Source organism: Netta rufina (assembly GCF_964035555.1).
Source record: "Netta rufina genome assembly, chromosome: 15".
NCBI lineage: Eukaryota > Metazoa > Chordata > Aves > Anseriformes > Anatidae > Netta > Netta rufina.
The window spans coordinates 9,355,467-9,371,559 of NC_140138.1; the positions used below are offsets into that span (position 1 = coordinate 9,355,467).

Below are 16,093 nucleotides of genomic sequence, written 5' to 3' on the forward strand. Positions count from 1 at the left end.
CTGTAAATAGATGGTGAAGCTCCCTGCCTTTCCTTCCTCTAGTGTCCTGTGGCCCTCCGTGAGATGGCAGGGGTGCTCCTGCCACATCCTTCAACTTTTTCTTTTGGGGTTGCAGCTGAACAGGCCTGTTTGAAATCAGTAGCAGCCACTGAGAATGTGGACTCCCTGCCCCAGCTCCCTTCTTGGGACTAACACCGCTGTTTGATGCTGGTGAGGATAGATCTGTGTGGAGTTTCTTCTCACAGAAGGCAGGCATCTCTCTGCTGGTGGAAAATCATTCTCAAAGACGAAGGCTGGCAGTACTTCCTAAAAGTTGTTCTAGCTTGAATTTCTTCAATGTCTCTAGAAAATCTCGAGATAGCAGGAGTTGAATAACATTATTCCCTTTCTCTTGAGGTTTGTGATCAGCCTTGCTTTAGAGGGGCTGCAGTATTCATAGATGAGACACAATCTTCTGCTTAGCTAGGCCTGATGCCATTTATTGCTTTGAACATTACTGGGATTGGTAAGGAAGCCTTTAGCATGTTTAATTCTGGAGGATGAAGTCATCTTTCTTAAAGGTAAGAAATACTGGGTATATTTCAGTAATAAATACTGGGTGCGGCACAAAGAGCTGTTCCTTACAGGGTTTTCTTTTCCCCAAGAGGGTGCGCATTTGTTGCACGTGTTGTGGCTTTATCATCTCCAGGTCTCCTGAGCTCCAGTAGGTGTGATACGGCCACACTCAGTGAGGGTCAGTGGAGTAGGTAATAAGATCTGGTCAGGAAATTTCCTTTCTGAGCTTATTTCCATAAGCTCAGTCAGTCTTGTCAGGAGAGTTCGCACTGACAGCTCCTCACGGCAGTCGATGCTTGGGTCTGATAACTGGGCTATGCTGTCTAGTTGGATTAGCTGGCGTGCTAGGTGAAACACCTCCGAAATACCAGCCATTCTGCCGTGCTGATTGCAGAGTAGCAGAAGGCTCATTTTGTCTCTTACTCTGCAGTGTCATAGTCCTATAGGAGCAATTCATATAATGACAGATGGATTTGGGATGTTAGGTTTTTATTCCACTGGCCTTGTGGCTTTCTGCTAGTAGTCCTCCTGTAATTTGTCTGCCAACCACAGTGATTGGTCTAAAAGGGACTGGGAACTGGACAGCTTCCCGTGTAGAGATCAGTGGTAGCTGACATCAGGTAAGTGTTATGTTTTCCAGGTCTGGGGGATTTGGGCATTATGTTGGGACCAGTTATTCTCAACAATTAAGGTGAAATCTAGCAAAAAGAGCTTTGAAGCAAATCGGCCACAATTGTTTGTCATGCTTCAAGGAAAGCAGGGTCCAGCGTTTCCCCATGCCCCACGGGAGGTGAAGATTAGGGACAAGGGCACTGGGTACATCTTTAATATCCTCATATGCTGAAAGAGAGGATCCTGTCTTTCTGTGCCCAGTACTCCAGAGATCACTTAAGAGACTCCAGTGGTTTCTGTGTAGGGAATAAGTCAACTCATAGGTCATCTGTGCTGATTGGAAATTAACGCCAAAGAACACCCGAAGGGCTATGAGAAATTTTGGTACCAGGCTGCTGAAGACATCGGTATGATTCTCCAAGGAACGACATCGGATGTCTGCTTTCCAAAAGGAGGCAAGGGGTTCTGCTCTTTCCTTTAAATGAGGTCACTCAAAAATCTTTTTTGATACTGATTACTTTTGATTTGAGGTCACAGGATCGGGACCTCATGGGACAAGGAAGATGATGGGTACTTTGTCCAAAAGCAATAGGCAACCTTCAGTCCTGTGGTCCACTCTGTTTTCTTTTGAAGAATTTATGGAACTGGTCTGTTAACATTCAACCTCATAAGCACATGCTAGATACAGTGCTAAAATAGTTTAAAAAAATAAAAATAAAAAAAAAAATCTTTCAGTTGGCCTAAGAAGGCCAATTTACTATGTTTTTGTGCTATCTGTTTACAGATGTGTTTTTTCAGTAGTGTACAAGTGTTTAATGGCAACAGCTTGTAAATTTGTATCATCACATGGGTTATGGGTGAACGATTAAAATTCTTATAAAGAACATTGAAATATGAAAGCTGCTAGGAAAAGGAAAGGTCTATTAAATATTTACACTAGATTGTGAATCAGCTGCTTTACTGTTAGTTAGAGAATAAATAAAAAACAACATCACTGTTTTGACAGTAAGGAAAGAGTTTACCGGAAATAACCTCCCGCATCAGGGAGGAAGGGGGTGCAAGGAAGCAGCATCTCATGTATATGTTGTAGCAAAGGACCCAATGTGACTTGTCCTAAGGCAGCAAATGCTCTTCCTTGCTCTTAGCAGTAGCTGGGTAGCTGCCTCTAACGTGTATTATACGTGTTGCTGACACAGCAGATGAGGGTCATATGCACTGCTATGTCTGTGTCCAGTCACTAGGCTTGGTTCTTCATGGACTACTTCCATGTGAGGAGAGCTGCTGTAACTGGTGACGCCACTCTTACCATGGAAAAACATCTATATCAATCAGAAGTGGGCAAATGGACAAAAAAAACCAAAAAGCCTCAATTTCAAGTTTACGTCATATTTGTATCCCTTGTGAATGTCATTTGAGAAATACGATTTGTGTGTCCGGAGAGACCTCATGTGACACCAGGGTCTCAGATACTTGCAGAGATGATGTCAGCAGCAATGTGGTCTCTGATTTCAGATCGGCACCGAGTGGGACGCCAAGGAAAGGCTTTTCCGCAACTTTGGAGGACTCCTTGGGCCAACAGATGAGCCAGTTGGCATGCAGAAATGGGGGAAGGGCCCCAACGTCACCGTTACTGTCATTTGGGTGGATCCAGTCAATGTAATAGCAGCAACGTATGATATTCTTATTGAATCCAGTGCCGAATATACTCACTACAAACCACCTTTGAATTTGCCCCTGCGACCCGGTGTCTGGACAATAAAAATTCTGCACCACTGGGTACAGGTAGCTGAAACCAAATTCCTCGTCACTCCTCTCACCTTCTCAAATCGGCAGCCTATCAAACAAGGTAAGTTTTATTATTTGGTAGAGGAATAATACAGTTACTGTGTCTGTATTCACTGTAAATGCTGTTGGTAAAAATGAAGTAGCACTGCATTGGAAACAGGGAAAATAAGGGAATATTATAAATAGTAAATCAGAAGAATTTATTGCACCAAGACAGGCGAAAGTGTCTGTATCCAGTCTGTAAAGCACAGCCACTTTGAACAAAAAGCTATTTATGTCTGTAAAATACGCACAGTTCAAAATGCAGAGAAGTTCAGACTCTCAGTAATCATAAAAGCCATCACTTAGAAATAGGAAGAAAAATGGACCTTTCTCTGAAGCTTTGCATTTGCATTTGCTCATAAAGAGTTACAGATGTTTCAACTGCTATCTTGACAAAGTCTGTGTGTTTAATGATAAACAACTTTAATATATGAAATCCTGGATTAGTCAGAATTACCCTCGGCCGGAGCTACCTGACAGGTTGTCAAGTCCAGGCACTCACTTTTGCCTGATACCTGCCAAAAACTGCTGTGTACGTGCCAAACACTCGTGTTACAGAAATACCTATAAATGCAGCAGTCCTGGTAGGTGCAGTTTCAGACCCAGGCTTCATTTTTTGAAAGAAAATGTTTTCTTCCCTGCAGCAGCAGCACTGAGCCATCCTTGGGCTGCCAGCATATGCAGACCTCCAGCCCCTGCGTCATTTGAGTGCCTGGCTCTTCAGCCAGTACCAAGCACCTTGGGCTGTGAGAAGAGAGAACATTTTGTAGCCACACCTGTTTTCTTATTCACTAAGATCAAAACAAGTTTGTTGCTAGGAATATCTTTACCCTTCTGCTTAACATGCTCGAGTGCTTCCATCTGCCTAATATTAATATTCATAACTTTAGACATCTTAAAGTTGCTAGATACATGAATGATCCTATTAAGTTTTCAGAAGTTCTTCTTCCTGACAAGGCAGCAAATAAACTGAGTCAGGCATTTACCTTCCAGCATAACGTGCTGCTTCTGTAATGCAAACACCCCCAGACAACTCCTGAGAGCTAATGCAGCCCTTATCTTGCTCAACAGGAGTCTGATTCTACACATTTCTCACCAGAACAGCTAACTTACTGATTTCTTCTTCTAACATTTGGTGGCATCATTTCTTAAGCAGAAACTAAACCACGGACAACCTGCTGCTGTTATTAGGTAATAGACAGTGATACATTTTGAAGGAACACCATGTGCAGGAGAAATAAGTTTTTTAAGTTTGAGGCAACCTACTTCTAAGCACAGCTGTTACTGACTTGTCTCCCGTAAATAATGAATTCCATGTTCCTTGCTAATTTAACAGTTAAGGCATAAATTGGATTGAAAATGTGGCACACAGCCAGCAACCTTGCTGCTTTCTGATACAATGGGAGAATGCAGTGGAAAGTTGAGTGTGTCTCAGACTTCAACTGGGAGTCCACACTTAATGGTGTAAAGCGAAAAGTGTCTTTGGTCCAAACTCTTGAGTCTCAGATAATTCCACTGATACTATGGAGCCACTCCATATTGCCACATATAACAAAGAAAAAGTTGGCACATCAGTTGACCAGGAGAAGATCTGGCTCATATTTGTTGTTAAAGAGCCCTATTCATTCACATGGCAATGAGAATCTGCTATAGGAATGAAATACAGAGCTTGGGAACAATATTATCTAGGGAAAAACCCTCAGCAGTGATTTGCTACTGATGTTGGGATGCATAATCTCCATGTGTCTGAGGTATGGAGGTAAAGGAGAAAATGAATTACAGGGCAGATAGTGACACTCCCCTCCTGTTAGAATTATATTTACAATGCAAATTTTGGGGTGTTTTGTTTGTTTGTTTTAAGGCTTTCTGTCTGAGTGACACTATTGTGCTCTGTGCTGGCAATTGTCATTTAGCTTTGATTTCCAGCTTTTGTCAGTTTGTCACCACTTTATTACTTAAATAGATTTTTCTCTGCCAAATAAAGGCATTGTGAGAGTATGACAGAAGAATTAGAACTTCTAAAAGAATAATTTCTGTTACTGTTGTAGACAATGTGAAAGCTGACAAAATCTCCTAAAATGAAGGAATAGTATTATTGTCTTGTCCTAACACTGAAAATAAAACACACATCAGACTTAGCTGGGAGCTGTCAGCAGAAGAGAGGAGTATGCTTTAGTAGGGCTTGGTTTAGCATGTTGTTCTCCCCAACATCTTCTTTCACCCCCAAATAATAATAATAATTTAAAAAAGCTGTATAGCTCTTGTTAGAAAGGTCTCCCTTATAGGTAACTTGTTACTCCAGCAGCTTTTTTCATACCACTTTGCTTTATTTGTTTCACCATGATTAGGCCCAGTCTGCCTCATATACACCAGACATAGAAACTGGAGTCCACGTAGTTACATACATAAAAATCTGTGTTTTGTGCATAATGTGTCATTCTAAAAAATGTTTGCACAGATCTGACAGCTGCCACTAAACTCTTGTATCTGGAGAGCAAGAACATGACAACTATCACTGTATTTGCCAAACCACTGCATATCTACATGATTTCAGCACAGAGCACAAGGTAAAGTTGCTCATAATTTCTCAGCATCATGAAGGGAGCAACTTTCTCCTCTGTTAAGTAAACTGAAACGTGTTCATTCCTGTATCATGACTCTTAAAATTCATGATTACAGTTTGAAATAAAAAAATTAATTCTGGGACAGCTACCAGCAAAGACACTTCATTTAGCAGTTAATAAAAACAGCATATGCAGCTAGTTTACTCATTTTTTATTCCCATTTATTTATTAATTTTGGCCTAGAGTCTGTGCATGCAAGTAAAACCAAGGAGGGAAATCAGGGACATTTTTTTTTTCTGTGATATTATGTCCAGATGTGCATAACTGACAGAATGTGAATTGTTTAAAAACAGGGACTCATTGCCCTTTACAAAAGCTAAATCTATAAAAGATCAGAGATCAGTTCTTATATGGTGTTTTTGAGCACACTTGGAGGTTTGGGATGTCTCCACAGTAAGCGAGCCTCCCAAAGCTATTTCAGTGGGAGGTTTGGAGTCCAATATTATCTATTCTTTCTTGCTCCTCTTTCTCTACCAGGCATCCAAACCTGGGCCTGTTGCTCTGAGTTCTGTCAGGGATCAGTTTTGCCTTTCAGCAGACCCTTCTGGCTCAAGAGTGCCTTCAAGTGTTTGCTTGGTTGGGGATAATGGAGAAAGAAGGGAAAAAAAGAGGGGGTGGAGCACATGAACTATGTGAATTTGCCAGGTAACTCATTTGGAGAAATCAGGTTCAGCTTCATTTGGTCCACCACTGTCTCCTTCCCCCTACGTCCCTCACAGCCAGATTCTCTTTTCTTCTTCTAACTGGCGATTTCGGGGTTTCTCACCATATGGCTGAGTGTGTTAAAGCCAAGAACCCCGTGCTCACTGTAAGGACATGAGGGAGCTGCCAAGGACCATCAGGCTGCCCCAGGACTGCATCGTGCCAAGACAGAAAGGGAGTGTAACGTGGAGGAGACAGAACAGGGAGAAGATGACTAGAAGATCACTAGCAGTGACTATACACTGGAACGGGGCTTTCTCACTGTCTGCTTTCAGCAGCATGAGTTAAAGAGCAGTTCAGAGGCTCAATGTCCAGGTCCCCTGCACAGGGACTGGAGAGGCAGAAGCAAACAACAGGCATAATCCAGGCTGTTTAGCCAGCAGTTCTCAGACTCACCCGAGCTACCAAGTATATTTCAGTTCCCATGAAAACACAGCAAATTCAGTAGAGGCTGGATCTGCATCTCCATCATCTCCCTTTCCCACCCATTGGTGCTGTGCAAAGCCTGTGCAAAGCGCTCGTGCCGGGTGTGATCACACACAGCTCCTAGGAGCACAGAGAGGTGCACGGAAAAAGCCAAAGCAATTTCATTTTCACATTTGAGTTTATATTCATGGCAAAGTTTCCACGGTGATCTCCCAGCTGGAGTGATGCTAATGAGTTGTCACGCATTTACTGTATAGTACCTGTTTCATTAAACCCAAATAGCTTACTGTGAGCCAGATTCACTTCTGGGGCAGATAAAGCCCCATACCTCAAGCCAATACCAAATGCTGGATTGAAAATAAATAATTAAATGAATTAAAAACTTCTTCCTTCAAGTAAAGAGGGCAGGGACAGAGAGCATCCTTTTCTTCCTCCTTCAGAGAGACCTTTCATGTTTGGTTCCTACCACGTTCACATGCCCCTGATGTGGGGCTTCTGCTCCCTGCTGCCCCACCACAGGGCAGGGAGCCCCAAATCCCAGCTCCTGGTCCAGTGCCCTCCAGCTACAGCTTCCTCTTTCAAAGGCTTGACGGCATTAGCAGACATCCTGTGATGCACACACATCTCAAAAGCCTTTTAACCTAATCCATATTTATGGATCATCTTAATTAAGTATATACTGGGAAACCTTTGTTTTGCCGTTGGTTATTTGCAGTGGCTCAATCAATTCTAATTGCATCTATACAGATTATAAAGTGGGTGGCAACTTGTGTCAGAACTGCTGTGATTTCTTTAAATTAACCAGCTGTAACATGACATGTTCTTGATAAATGTAGTAATAGCAGCAGGCAGGCACATGGCTGCAGACAGTAGACATGCCCTGGAATCGTCATTTCAAGAAAAACCCTGAAGACAAGGATTTGCTTCGAAATTTAGTTCAGATCCAGTTGACAAGGAGTCGATTAGCTTCACAATGAGCAAATGCAGCACTGTCTTGTTTGCTGCAAGAGAAAACAAACCAAATGTCAATAAAAAAATTACCTCTTTGCCAGAGGGTTTCAACACGATTCAAGTAAAGAAATAAAACTGTATGTTCTGTGTTGCTTTTAAAAAAAACAGGTCTAGCACCTTAATGTGTACTAAGGTAATCACATTTTTCATTCCTTGGCCCACTCTCTGTCTAAACTCATTTGCTTTTTCTGCAAAATGAAGAACAAACCCACACAAAAATGCTGAAATCTCAGCCTGTGCAGCTGACTACAGGCTGTGTGTTCAGTCCAAAGAAGTTACACTAAGTAAAGTCGGTTGAGAAATGAAATGCCCTCCCAGAGTGAAGTGCAAACAAAAATGGGGGACAAAAATACCTTATTTTTTAAAACTGTAATTTAAAGCCTGTGGAGTATGTTTTTCACTGGTATGTCCTCTACCTCAAAGGACTATATGGATGTCTTTGTTATCAAAAAAAAAAAAAAAAGTGGCTTAATGTCTGCAATCCAGTTAATTTTGATTTCGTTGCTGTAACTGTAGAGTTTTCAGTGCATAAAGAAACATCTCATAGTGGTAAGCCTTACAGTTGTTAGTCTTTTTTCATGAGTGAGGACTGACGCTTCAGTGCTTTTTAAAGCCCAGTAGCTCCAGCCTCCCTTTGTGCAGTATTTCAGGGCATCTCCCCTGTCCCAGCCCAGCAGGTTATAGTCATGATTCTCTCTCTTTTTTTTTTTTTTTTTTTTTTAATCTTTAATACAAAGAGGAATCACCCGCATCTCCCATAGCTTGGATGAGAAGCATGGGCAGTAAACAAGGATGAGAATTTATTACTTTCTCCTGCAAATTCTTCAACAGAGACTTAGAGGGTTCTGAGTTGAATCCTCAGAATTTCCTGTTGATGCATAGCTCTGCGCTCTGACTGCTGTTAAGCAGCTCCTCTGTAGGACGTGCAGACACCTAACTTCGGGTATTCGCTCTGCTGTGGGGACAGGCAGTCCCCTTCCAGTATTGAGTCAGGGTTTTGTAATTTGTTTCATATCAGGGAAGGACATGGTCTCTGTGTGCAGTGATGGCCCGTAACACACTGAAAAGCACTGTGGTTTGTCCTTTCTAATACTATCCCCAGCTGTCTTTCCTTCTCTTATCTGCTGATAATATTTGTTTGTTGTTTTTCAAAAACCTTTCCCTTCATTTCCATGATGCACTTTTGCCATTGGCTCTGCGGGCACGTCCTTGCAGCACGGCTGGTTCTGGAGCAGAGCACAGTGGTCACTTGGTGGGGCAGCGCAAAGCAGCAGTGTGCTGGGGGAGAAGTCTGGCATGTCTGACACAGTTACAGCAACAGAGACACGGAGACATTCACATGTGTTGAAGATGCTGAGGTTATCACCCTTAGTTTTGCAAGAGCAGCCCCCTGATCTTATGCAGCAGGGGCCACAGAGAAAAGATCATCTGCTGCATCGCCAGCACTGGGTCCTACAGCTTCTGTAGGTTTCAGTCCTGATAATCCATGAAGTCCTGAAGCCGAGCAAGTTCTGTTTCATCCCAGTATTTGTCTGGAAAAACATCTCTCTTGTTCCAGGCAGAAAACACATGCACAACAACCTTTAATTCAACAAGCTCTCTGAATTGCTGATTTCAATCAGATGATCCTGCTAGTAATGCCAACTCTTATTTGTTTGGGGATTTTTACTTATAATGTTCTTATTTAATTAATTTGTTGACAAACAGTCTTCCATATTTAATTACTTCCAAAGGAGGAAATTTAATCATGTGTACTTGTTCTGTTTCTTAAACTGCAATGCTCTGGCAGAGCACACTTCTGACACATGTACATGGAACAAATTCCTTTTGACTAGCAGTTATTCTGGATAAATAATTAAAAAAAAAAACACAAAACATTTAAAACAAAACTATAAAAGGTGGGTTTGATGAATGCAGGAACAGTTAAGCAGTGTATAATGGTGATGGGAATCTGCCGAACTAATTTAATTGGGGATTTGAAGTAATGGACTGGTGCAGTATTTAACATTAAAAACTTTGCAAATGTAACAGCAAAGCTCCAATTAAACGTCCCTTTTCCCTCTAAATAAATGTACTGATATATTGCCAGTGCCTGGGATACTGTCCTCTGCGTGGAAGAAAGGGCTCAGTGTCAGGCTGCAGTGCAAGCAGCAAGGACATGTGGAAGGAATTGTAGACATGAATATGTAATTCCTGGCCTCTAAACGATATCTGAACCCAGTGGCTTTCCTAGCCTGGAGCGCCCTGAATGGGCCCTTTTTGTGTTTTAGACAGCGTGTGTGTTGGCAGAGCTAAACGTATCCTCTGTGCTGCCGGGAGCAAAGATGGTAAAGAGCTCAGCTGAGAACAGAAAGAAATGGTTGAAAATTTACTCCCTAGAGGCACTGAGTGAATATTTTTAGAGGGTCACATTCTGGTTTTATGAGTAGCACCGTAACCTACTCAAAGACCTTGAGAAGTCAGCGTGCCTTAGACGAGGGTGGTCAGACCTGCAGCATCCAGTTCTCTGAAGGTGTTATCACAGTCTGTCAGTGAGTTCTGCTGCAATATTACAGATTTGGGGTGACAATGTGCTGCATTTTGCTGAGGTAGAAGAGTTACTGTAAGAAAAGCAACTACAATGCAAAGAACCGTGTCATTAGGAAATGGTCTCGATCCATTATTCAGAGCAAGAGCTGGAAATATGATTGTCATTAGAGAGCACTTTCCCAGTGAGATTGGAGCACTTCCAGGAATGATGCTGGAGTTACACAGGTTTCATCAGCCACGTCTGGTCTGCTGAGGCGGTGTTGTCCTTCCAGTGCCAGGAGTGGTACCACACGGGTTTTGGAGGCAGATAGAGCTCATAAATGTTGTGACTTCTACAGCAGAGGAAGGGGAATCAGTCGAGAAGAAAAAATAGGCCAAGATCTCAGCTCTTTCTTCCAGACAAATCATTGATAGTACTTGAAGGTCTGTCTGCGGTTGGCAGCCTTCTCCTTCCAGGTCTCTTTGAACCAGTCCCTCATTTCAGTGTGGTCATCCATGGGCATCTGCAGAGGTAACTTCAGCTGAGCAGGGCATAGCTCCCGGGCTTCCTCTGCGGTGAAAGAAGCAAAACTAGCTTTTCCTGAGTGAAAAATGAGTTTCTTACAGGGAGCTGTGCATTGCTCAAGCTCCAGGTATGGACAGGAGCTTGTAGCGAGTGCCCTGCTGGGAAGCCCACGGGGCCGGGCCTGCCTTTCTGTTGTGCTGAACCCTCAAATCCTAAAGATTTTCTTTAACACACTGATTTTTGGGCTTATTTCTGCTTTTTCCAGAGGAAGCCTTGAAGTATCACAGCGGGCCTCCAAAGAATGCGTACATGGAGCAGAGCTTCCAGGGCTTGAACCCCGTCTTAAACATCCCTATCAGCGCCGCCCGCGTGGACCAGGCCAAAAGGAACGCGGCGCTGGTGGGCGCCCGGCTGGAGGCCTGGGTGGACTCGCTGGTGGGCAGCGTCTGGTCGGCCGTGGACATCTGCAGCACCGGCCCCACCGCCTGCCCCGTCATGCAGGCCTGCACACAGACGGCGTGGAGCTCCCTGAGCCCGGACCCCAAATCAGAGCTGGGCCCTGTCAAACCCGACGGGCGCTTGAGGTAGCAGCCGGTACGCCCTCCTGCGGCATAGGGTTTTAAAAGGGAATTTAACCTTGCTTCGTACGTCAATCTCACACCAGGTTTCAACTAAGGGAACATTATACTTTTTTTTGTTACATATCGCAATATAGTTCTTAAAAAAATAATAATAATTCCGACAAGGCCTTTGGCACTGCTCTCTCCATCAGCTCTGTCAGGAACGGCTTGGTTCGCTTCTGCTGTCCCGCCGGCCCCGGCCGCACGGGCCTTGAAGCAGTAGCAGCCATGGAGAGGGCAGTGAAGGAGCAGCTGCTGAAAGTGTTGTGTTTTTTAAATAAATTTGTCTGTACCTCTGCTGTTTCATAGGCTTTAATTATTTTGCTACCATGAATAAATCACAGCAAAATTCCCTTCTATTTATGCTTCCTGGGGAGGTTGGTTACTGCAGGCTATATCCCATATGGCCGCATTACTTTACAGAACATGAAATAATTATGGTACACCCTCATTATTTTTTGTTATATATAACACAAAGCAATTCTGGACTCAACTAATGTCTGTTGTCATCCTAGTTAGGGAATGCAAGCTGAAGCAGAGACATTCAGATTACAGTCAGAGATTTTTCAGACTAATTTCATGCTGAACTCTAAATGGAACTGGTGTTTTGCAATGTTAGTCTTTCATTTCTCATGCGGTCAGGTTCAGGGTCTGGGTAGTAGCAGTATTATTTTAAAAGCCCAAGGAGCATTTTGGATTTCAGCCCTTTGAAATCCACAGGGTCTTTCTAAGCCCACCAGCACCTATGCATATTGCAGACTTCCTGCACAGCAAGTGTGTGTGTAAATTTGGGTAGATTGGGCTGTGTTTGCTCACGCGTTTGCTGATGAGCCGAGCTGTTTTTTCTCAGGCAGCAGAGTTGCTCAGAACCAGTAAAATGGTGGCATTTGGCCTTTGTAGTTTAGAGATGGCAATTATTTTTATCAGTGGGAACAAGACTGGGACCTGAATCTGCAGCAACACATTTCTTCCCTATAATTGAGTAGCGGCTAATAAGTTTTAACACTAATTTCCTGCCTTGATCTCAGCTCTGCCAGCTCTTCATGAAGAAGGGCATTTTTAGGCTTGTCAGGAAACCTTGAAGGCTGTGCAGGACATCAGGGTTCCTGACCAAAGCTGGACATGAAAGAGCAACACCATGTTTCTCAGTGCTTTTGCTTTATTCTCTCAACAAACTCTACTCTTGTCTGTTTTCAGAGTTTCTAGCAGGCTGCACACTGTTTGAAATAGGCTTGTGTTGCATCATTTTAAGCTGCATTTTCTACAGTAGAAAAAAAATGTATTTACATTCCAAAAACTTTTTTAAACATAGGTTTTATGTGCAAATTCATCTCCAACTGATGCGTTTTGCATTTGCATAAAACATGCACTTTGTTTCTGTTGCTGTGGTAATCTCTTGACCCAGAAAGGCTATTAGAAGCTATTGGGCTCACTAGGAAAAAAAATCCTTTTGATTTAATAAAACCAGGTATCTGTTTACCCTTCTGTGGGCATGTCTAACTTTCATTCCTGCTGATGAGAGTTAAGCTTCCACATCAGGAGGGAAATAAATGCTTAAATCATTCCATAATCGCATCACACAGAAAGGTTGAATTCCCTTTTAAACAACACTTGCAAGATGACCGTGACACAGAGATCCCAGCGGCTTGTTCTATCTCTCTCCGTAGTATTGGTTTAAAGCTACTTGCAGTTTGCTTTGGACTTGAAATTGCAGTGTCAGCTGTGCTGGCATTAAGGCAGAGCATTGAAATGTTTATCTGGCATGAAAATGGATGCATAGAAGGAACAATTTAGGTATTTATTATTTATGTTTTAGTCAATGACTAATTAGTAGGTGCTGCTTTTGCAGCTTGAAGATTATGTTATCTTACTAACTGAAGCTGCCTTTATTAAGAAAAGGCCTTCCTCCCCTCACACTTCCTTTTCTTTTTTCCTTCTTGATCTCAACAGTCTTGAGAGCTGTAGTTTTAGGAAAGCTTGTAGAGAGCTGGTTGAAATATTTCAGTCAAAATAATGTTCCTGCTTTTCAACTGGCTCTGGAGGCCAGTGTGTTTAAAACCAGGGTTGCCAACAGGTTTATGTAATAGAAATACAGTGTCATTACTTACTCAGTAGGGTTTTTTTGTCGTTCTGTTTGTTTTGTTTTTTAACAGTGCTGATTGTGAATCTAACATTCCTTCATGAAGTGCAGATTTTCTGGGGAGTTCCAATCCTCATTATGAAATCCAGGGCTTTAGTCACATTGATGCAATGGCAAGTGCACCGTTAAAGCCCTGCGGATCAAATGGAGAACATCATATTTAGGGCACACAATACAATTTCTTTAACAATCCTAGTCAATGATTGTTCTCAATGAGACTGCTGGGGTAGTCGCAAAATCTTCAGTCTGTCTTGCACATAGGCATATGTATAAGGGTGCGCCCACACAACACATGCAGATAACTTGATTTTCAAATTTGATACCCTTTTATTCTTTAACAGAAATGTTTTAAGTGCTTTGTTGGTAAATTCTCGTTATTAACTAGATGAAGCAGAAGGTGACAGCAATCCAGTCTTTTGTGGCTAGAAGAAAATCTGCCACTTACGCGACTTAAAATGTAAGGCACAAATTATTTTGTTTTAGTTCAGAAAAGGAAAAGAAATCAAATGGTTGCTGATGCATCTATTTACACTATATGTTAGGTTTAAAATGTATATTTTTTTTAATATTACTTTGTTTTCTGAAAGACAAAAAGCATCTACACAAAGAAGTTTTGTAGCAAGCTGGTACTCGCAGCACGAGCTGTAGAACTGCAGAGGCTGGTCCTACAGCCCTTTCTCAGGCAAAATTTCTATGGAGCGCTGATTCTAAGTGAGGACTTCAGAGTCAAGTCCAACATAAATAAAAGGGGTGACAGTATCCTGTGAATAACTACTACATGTGTTTGAAATCATTAGAGGATGAGCTGCCATGTTTGGAACATCTTCTGAGCTGAGTGTCAGGTTTTGGCCATAAATGACAAATTCTGCTATAGCTGTTAGTGTGCAGCCACAGACACATATGTCCTATAAGGACACTGTGTCTGAGTTGCAAAGTGCTGTAATTGTGCAGTAAAACCCACGGAAAGCCAGGCTTTCCATCAGGAATCAGAGCTTGCTCCAAGCTGTGGCTGTGGCAGTGCTGCTAAGAACGATGCTCTGCTAAGTGGCTTTTCTGGTTCTGAAATGGCAGGCACTTGGAGCCTGTGATGAATATTATATATTGTTAGAAGAGAATAACTTCACAGATCTTACATTTGGTGAAAAGGAGAATTCAGAGCAGGGACCACAGTTCGTACAAAACAAGCAAGTTATGCATCTTCATTTGAATGTGCTAGTGTTATTTTCCAATCACACTGGCTAGTCCTTGCTGAATAGGACTCCAACTGAAAGCCAGCTTTGATCAGAATCCCTTTCTGTGGCAAAGGGGTGTACTTCCATATGCACGCATTTGTCCTCTGTGTATAATGCTTTGCTCATTTAAATTCTGTGCCCATTCTGTGCGATAGCCATGTAACACTTCTGTGATCAATCAGTATTACACAGAAAGGAAATGTGGCAAGATGTAGAACATCTACATATATGATTTAATAAATTACATCCAAAGTCAGTCTTAGTGATATGCAGACCTGTTTATATGGTAATGTTAAGCCTTGAGGCTAATAGAAATAGCTCAAATGACAGTTTATTTTTAAGTGTGTCCAACTCTTTGATGACATTTGGACACTGAGTAGTCATATTTATATTTTCATTTTCTGATATTCAAATTTCTAGAATTAAAATTATGCCTTCATTTTTTGTGCTCTCAGCAAGCAGATAATTTTAAGAATCCCTCCATGATGGCAAGTATTACACAAGGAAGTCCATCTGTGTCTCTGTTGCTAAGCCTTCATTATCACTAAGCCTAGAGATGCAGGAATGTGCATTTGTGTGCTACAAATTGACTTTAGCTTCCTAGGTATCAGCTTTAATGCACAATGCATGTACAGTTGTTTAACAGCAAATTAACAATGATCCTGCAGCACCTTCGGAAGGACCAACTAATGTGTATTCACCTTCTGTTCATCTGCAGAGCTAACTGCAATACTAATGAAGCCTCAGTCTCTCTTAGCTACTATTACAGTGACCAGCACAGTGAAGTCAGTGAATCAGAACTGGAATTTTCTAAACCTGACTGAAGGGAGAGACACAGAACCACAGAATGGCTTGGGTTGGAAGGGACTTGAAAGATCATCTAATTCCAGCCCCCCTGCCATGGGCAGGAACACCTTCTGCTAGATCAGCTTGTTCAAAGCCCCATCCAACCTGGCCTTGAACACTTCCAGGAATGGGGCATCCACAGCTTCTCTGGGCAGGGTAAAGATAAAGAAGATGCTAAAACTTTGCAAAAGTTTCATAAAACCATGCTGCAACAATACTTTGAACAAACTGGGCAACTCTTCTGCACAGCAAGACTGAGAAATGCTGATACCATGAGATCTTAGTTTTGACTTCCCAGATAAAAATAAAACCAAATCCAGATTTTAATTGTGGCCAGACAATGAGGACCAACTTCTGTTGATTTCTGTAGTTCTCATCACAGCTGTCAGAGAACTGCCAGCTTGCTGCTGGCTATCACACCCTCCTTGTTGCTTTCCCAGATCCCAAGACTTCGGGAGTTGGCC

At 42.4% G+C, this 16,093-nt stretch overlaps 1 protein-coding gene across 1 annotated transcript in view; it reads left to right on the forward strand.

Annotated features, from left to right (window-relative positions):
- XYLT1 (xylosyltransferase 1) overlaps positions 1 to 11,379 on the forward strand; it is a gene marked incomplete at both ends in the record, with an annotated part of 184,071 nt that extends 172,692 nt beyond the window's left edge. Inside the window, 2 exon segments of the mRNA XM_084296227.1 lie at positions 2,680 to 3,013; positions 11,057 to 11,379. Of these exon segments, the coding sequence (XP_084152353.1) occupies positions 2,680 to 3,013; positions 11,057 to 11,379 (657 nt within the window).
- Between the last annotated feature and the right edge of the window lie 4,714 nt (positions 11,380 to 16,093).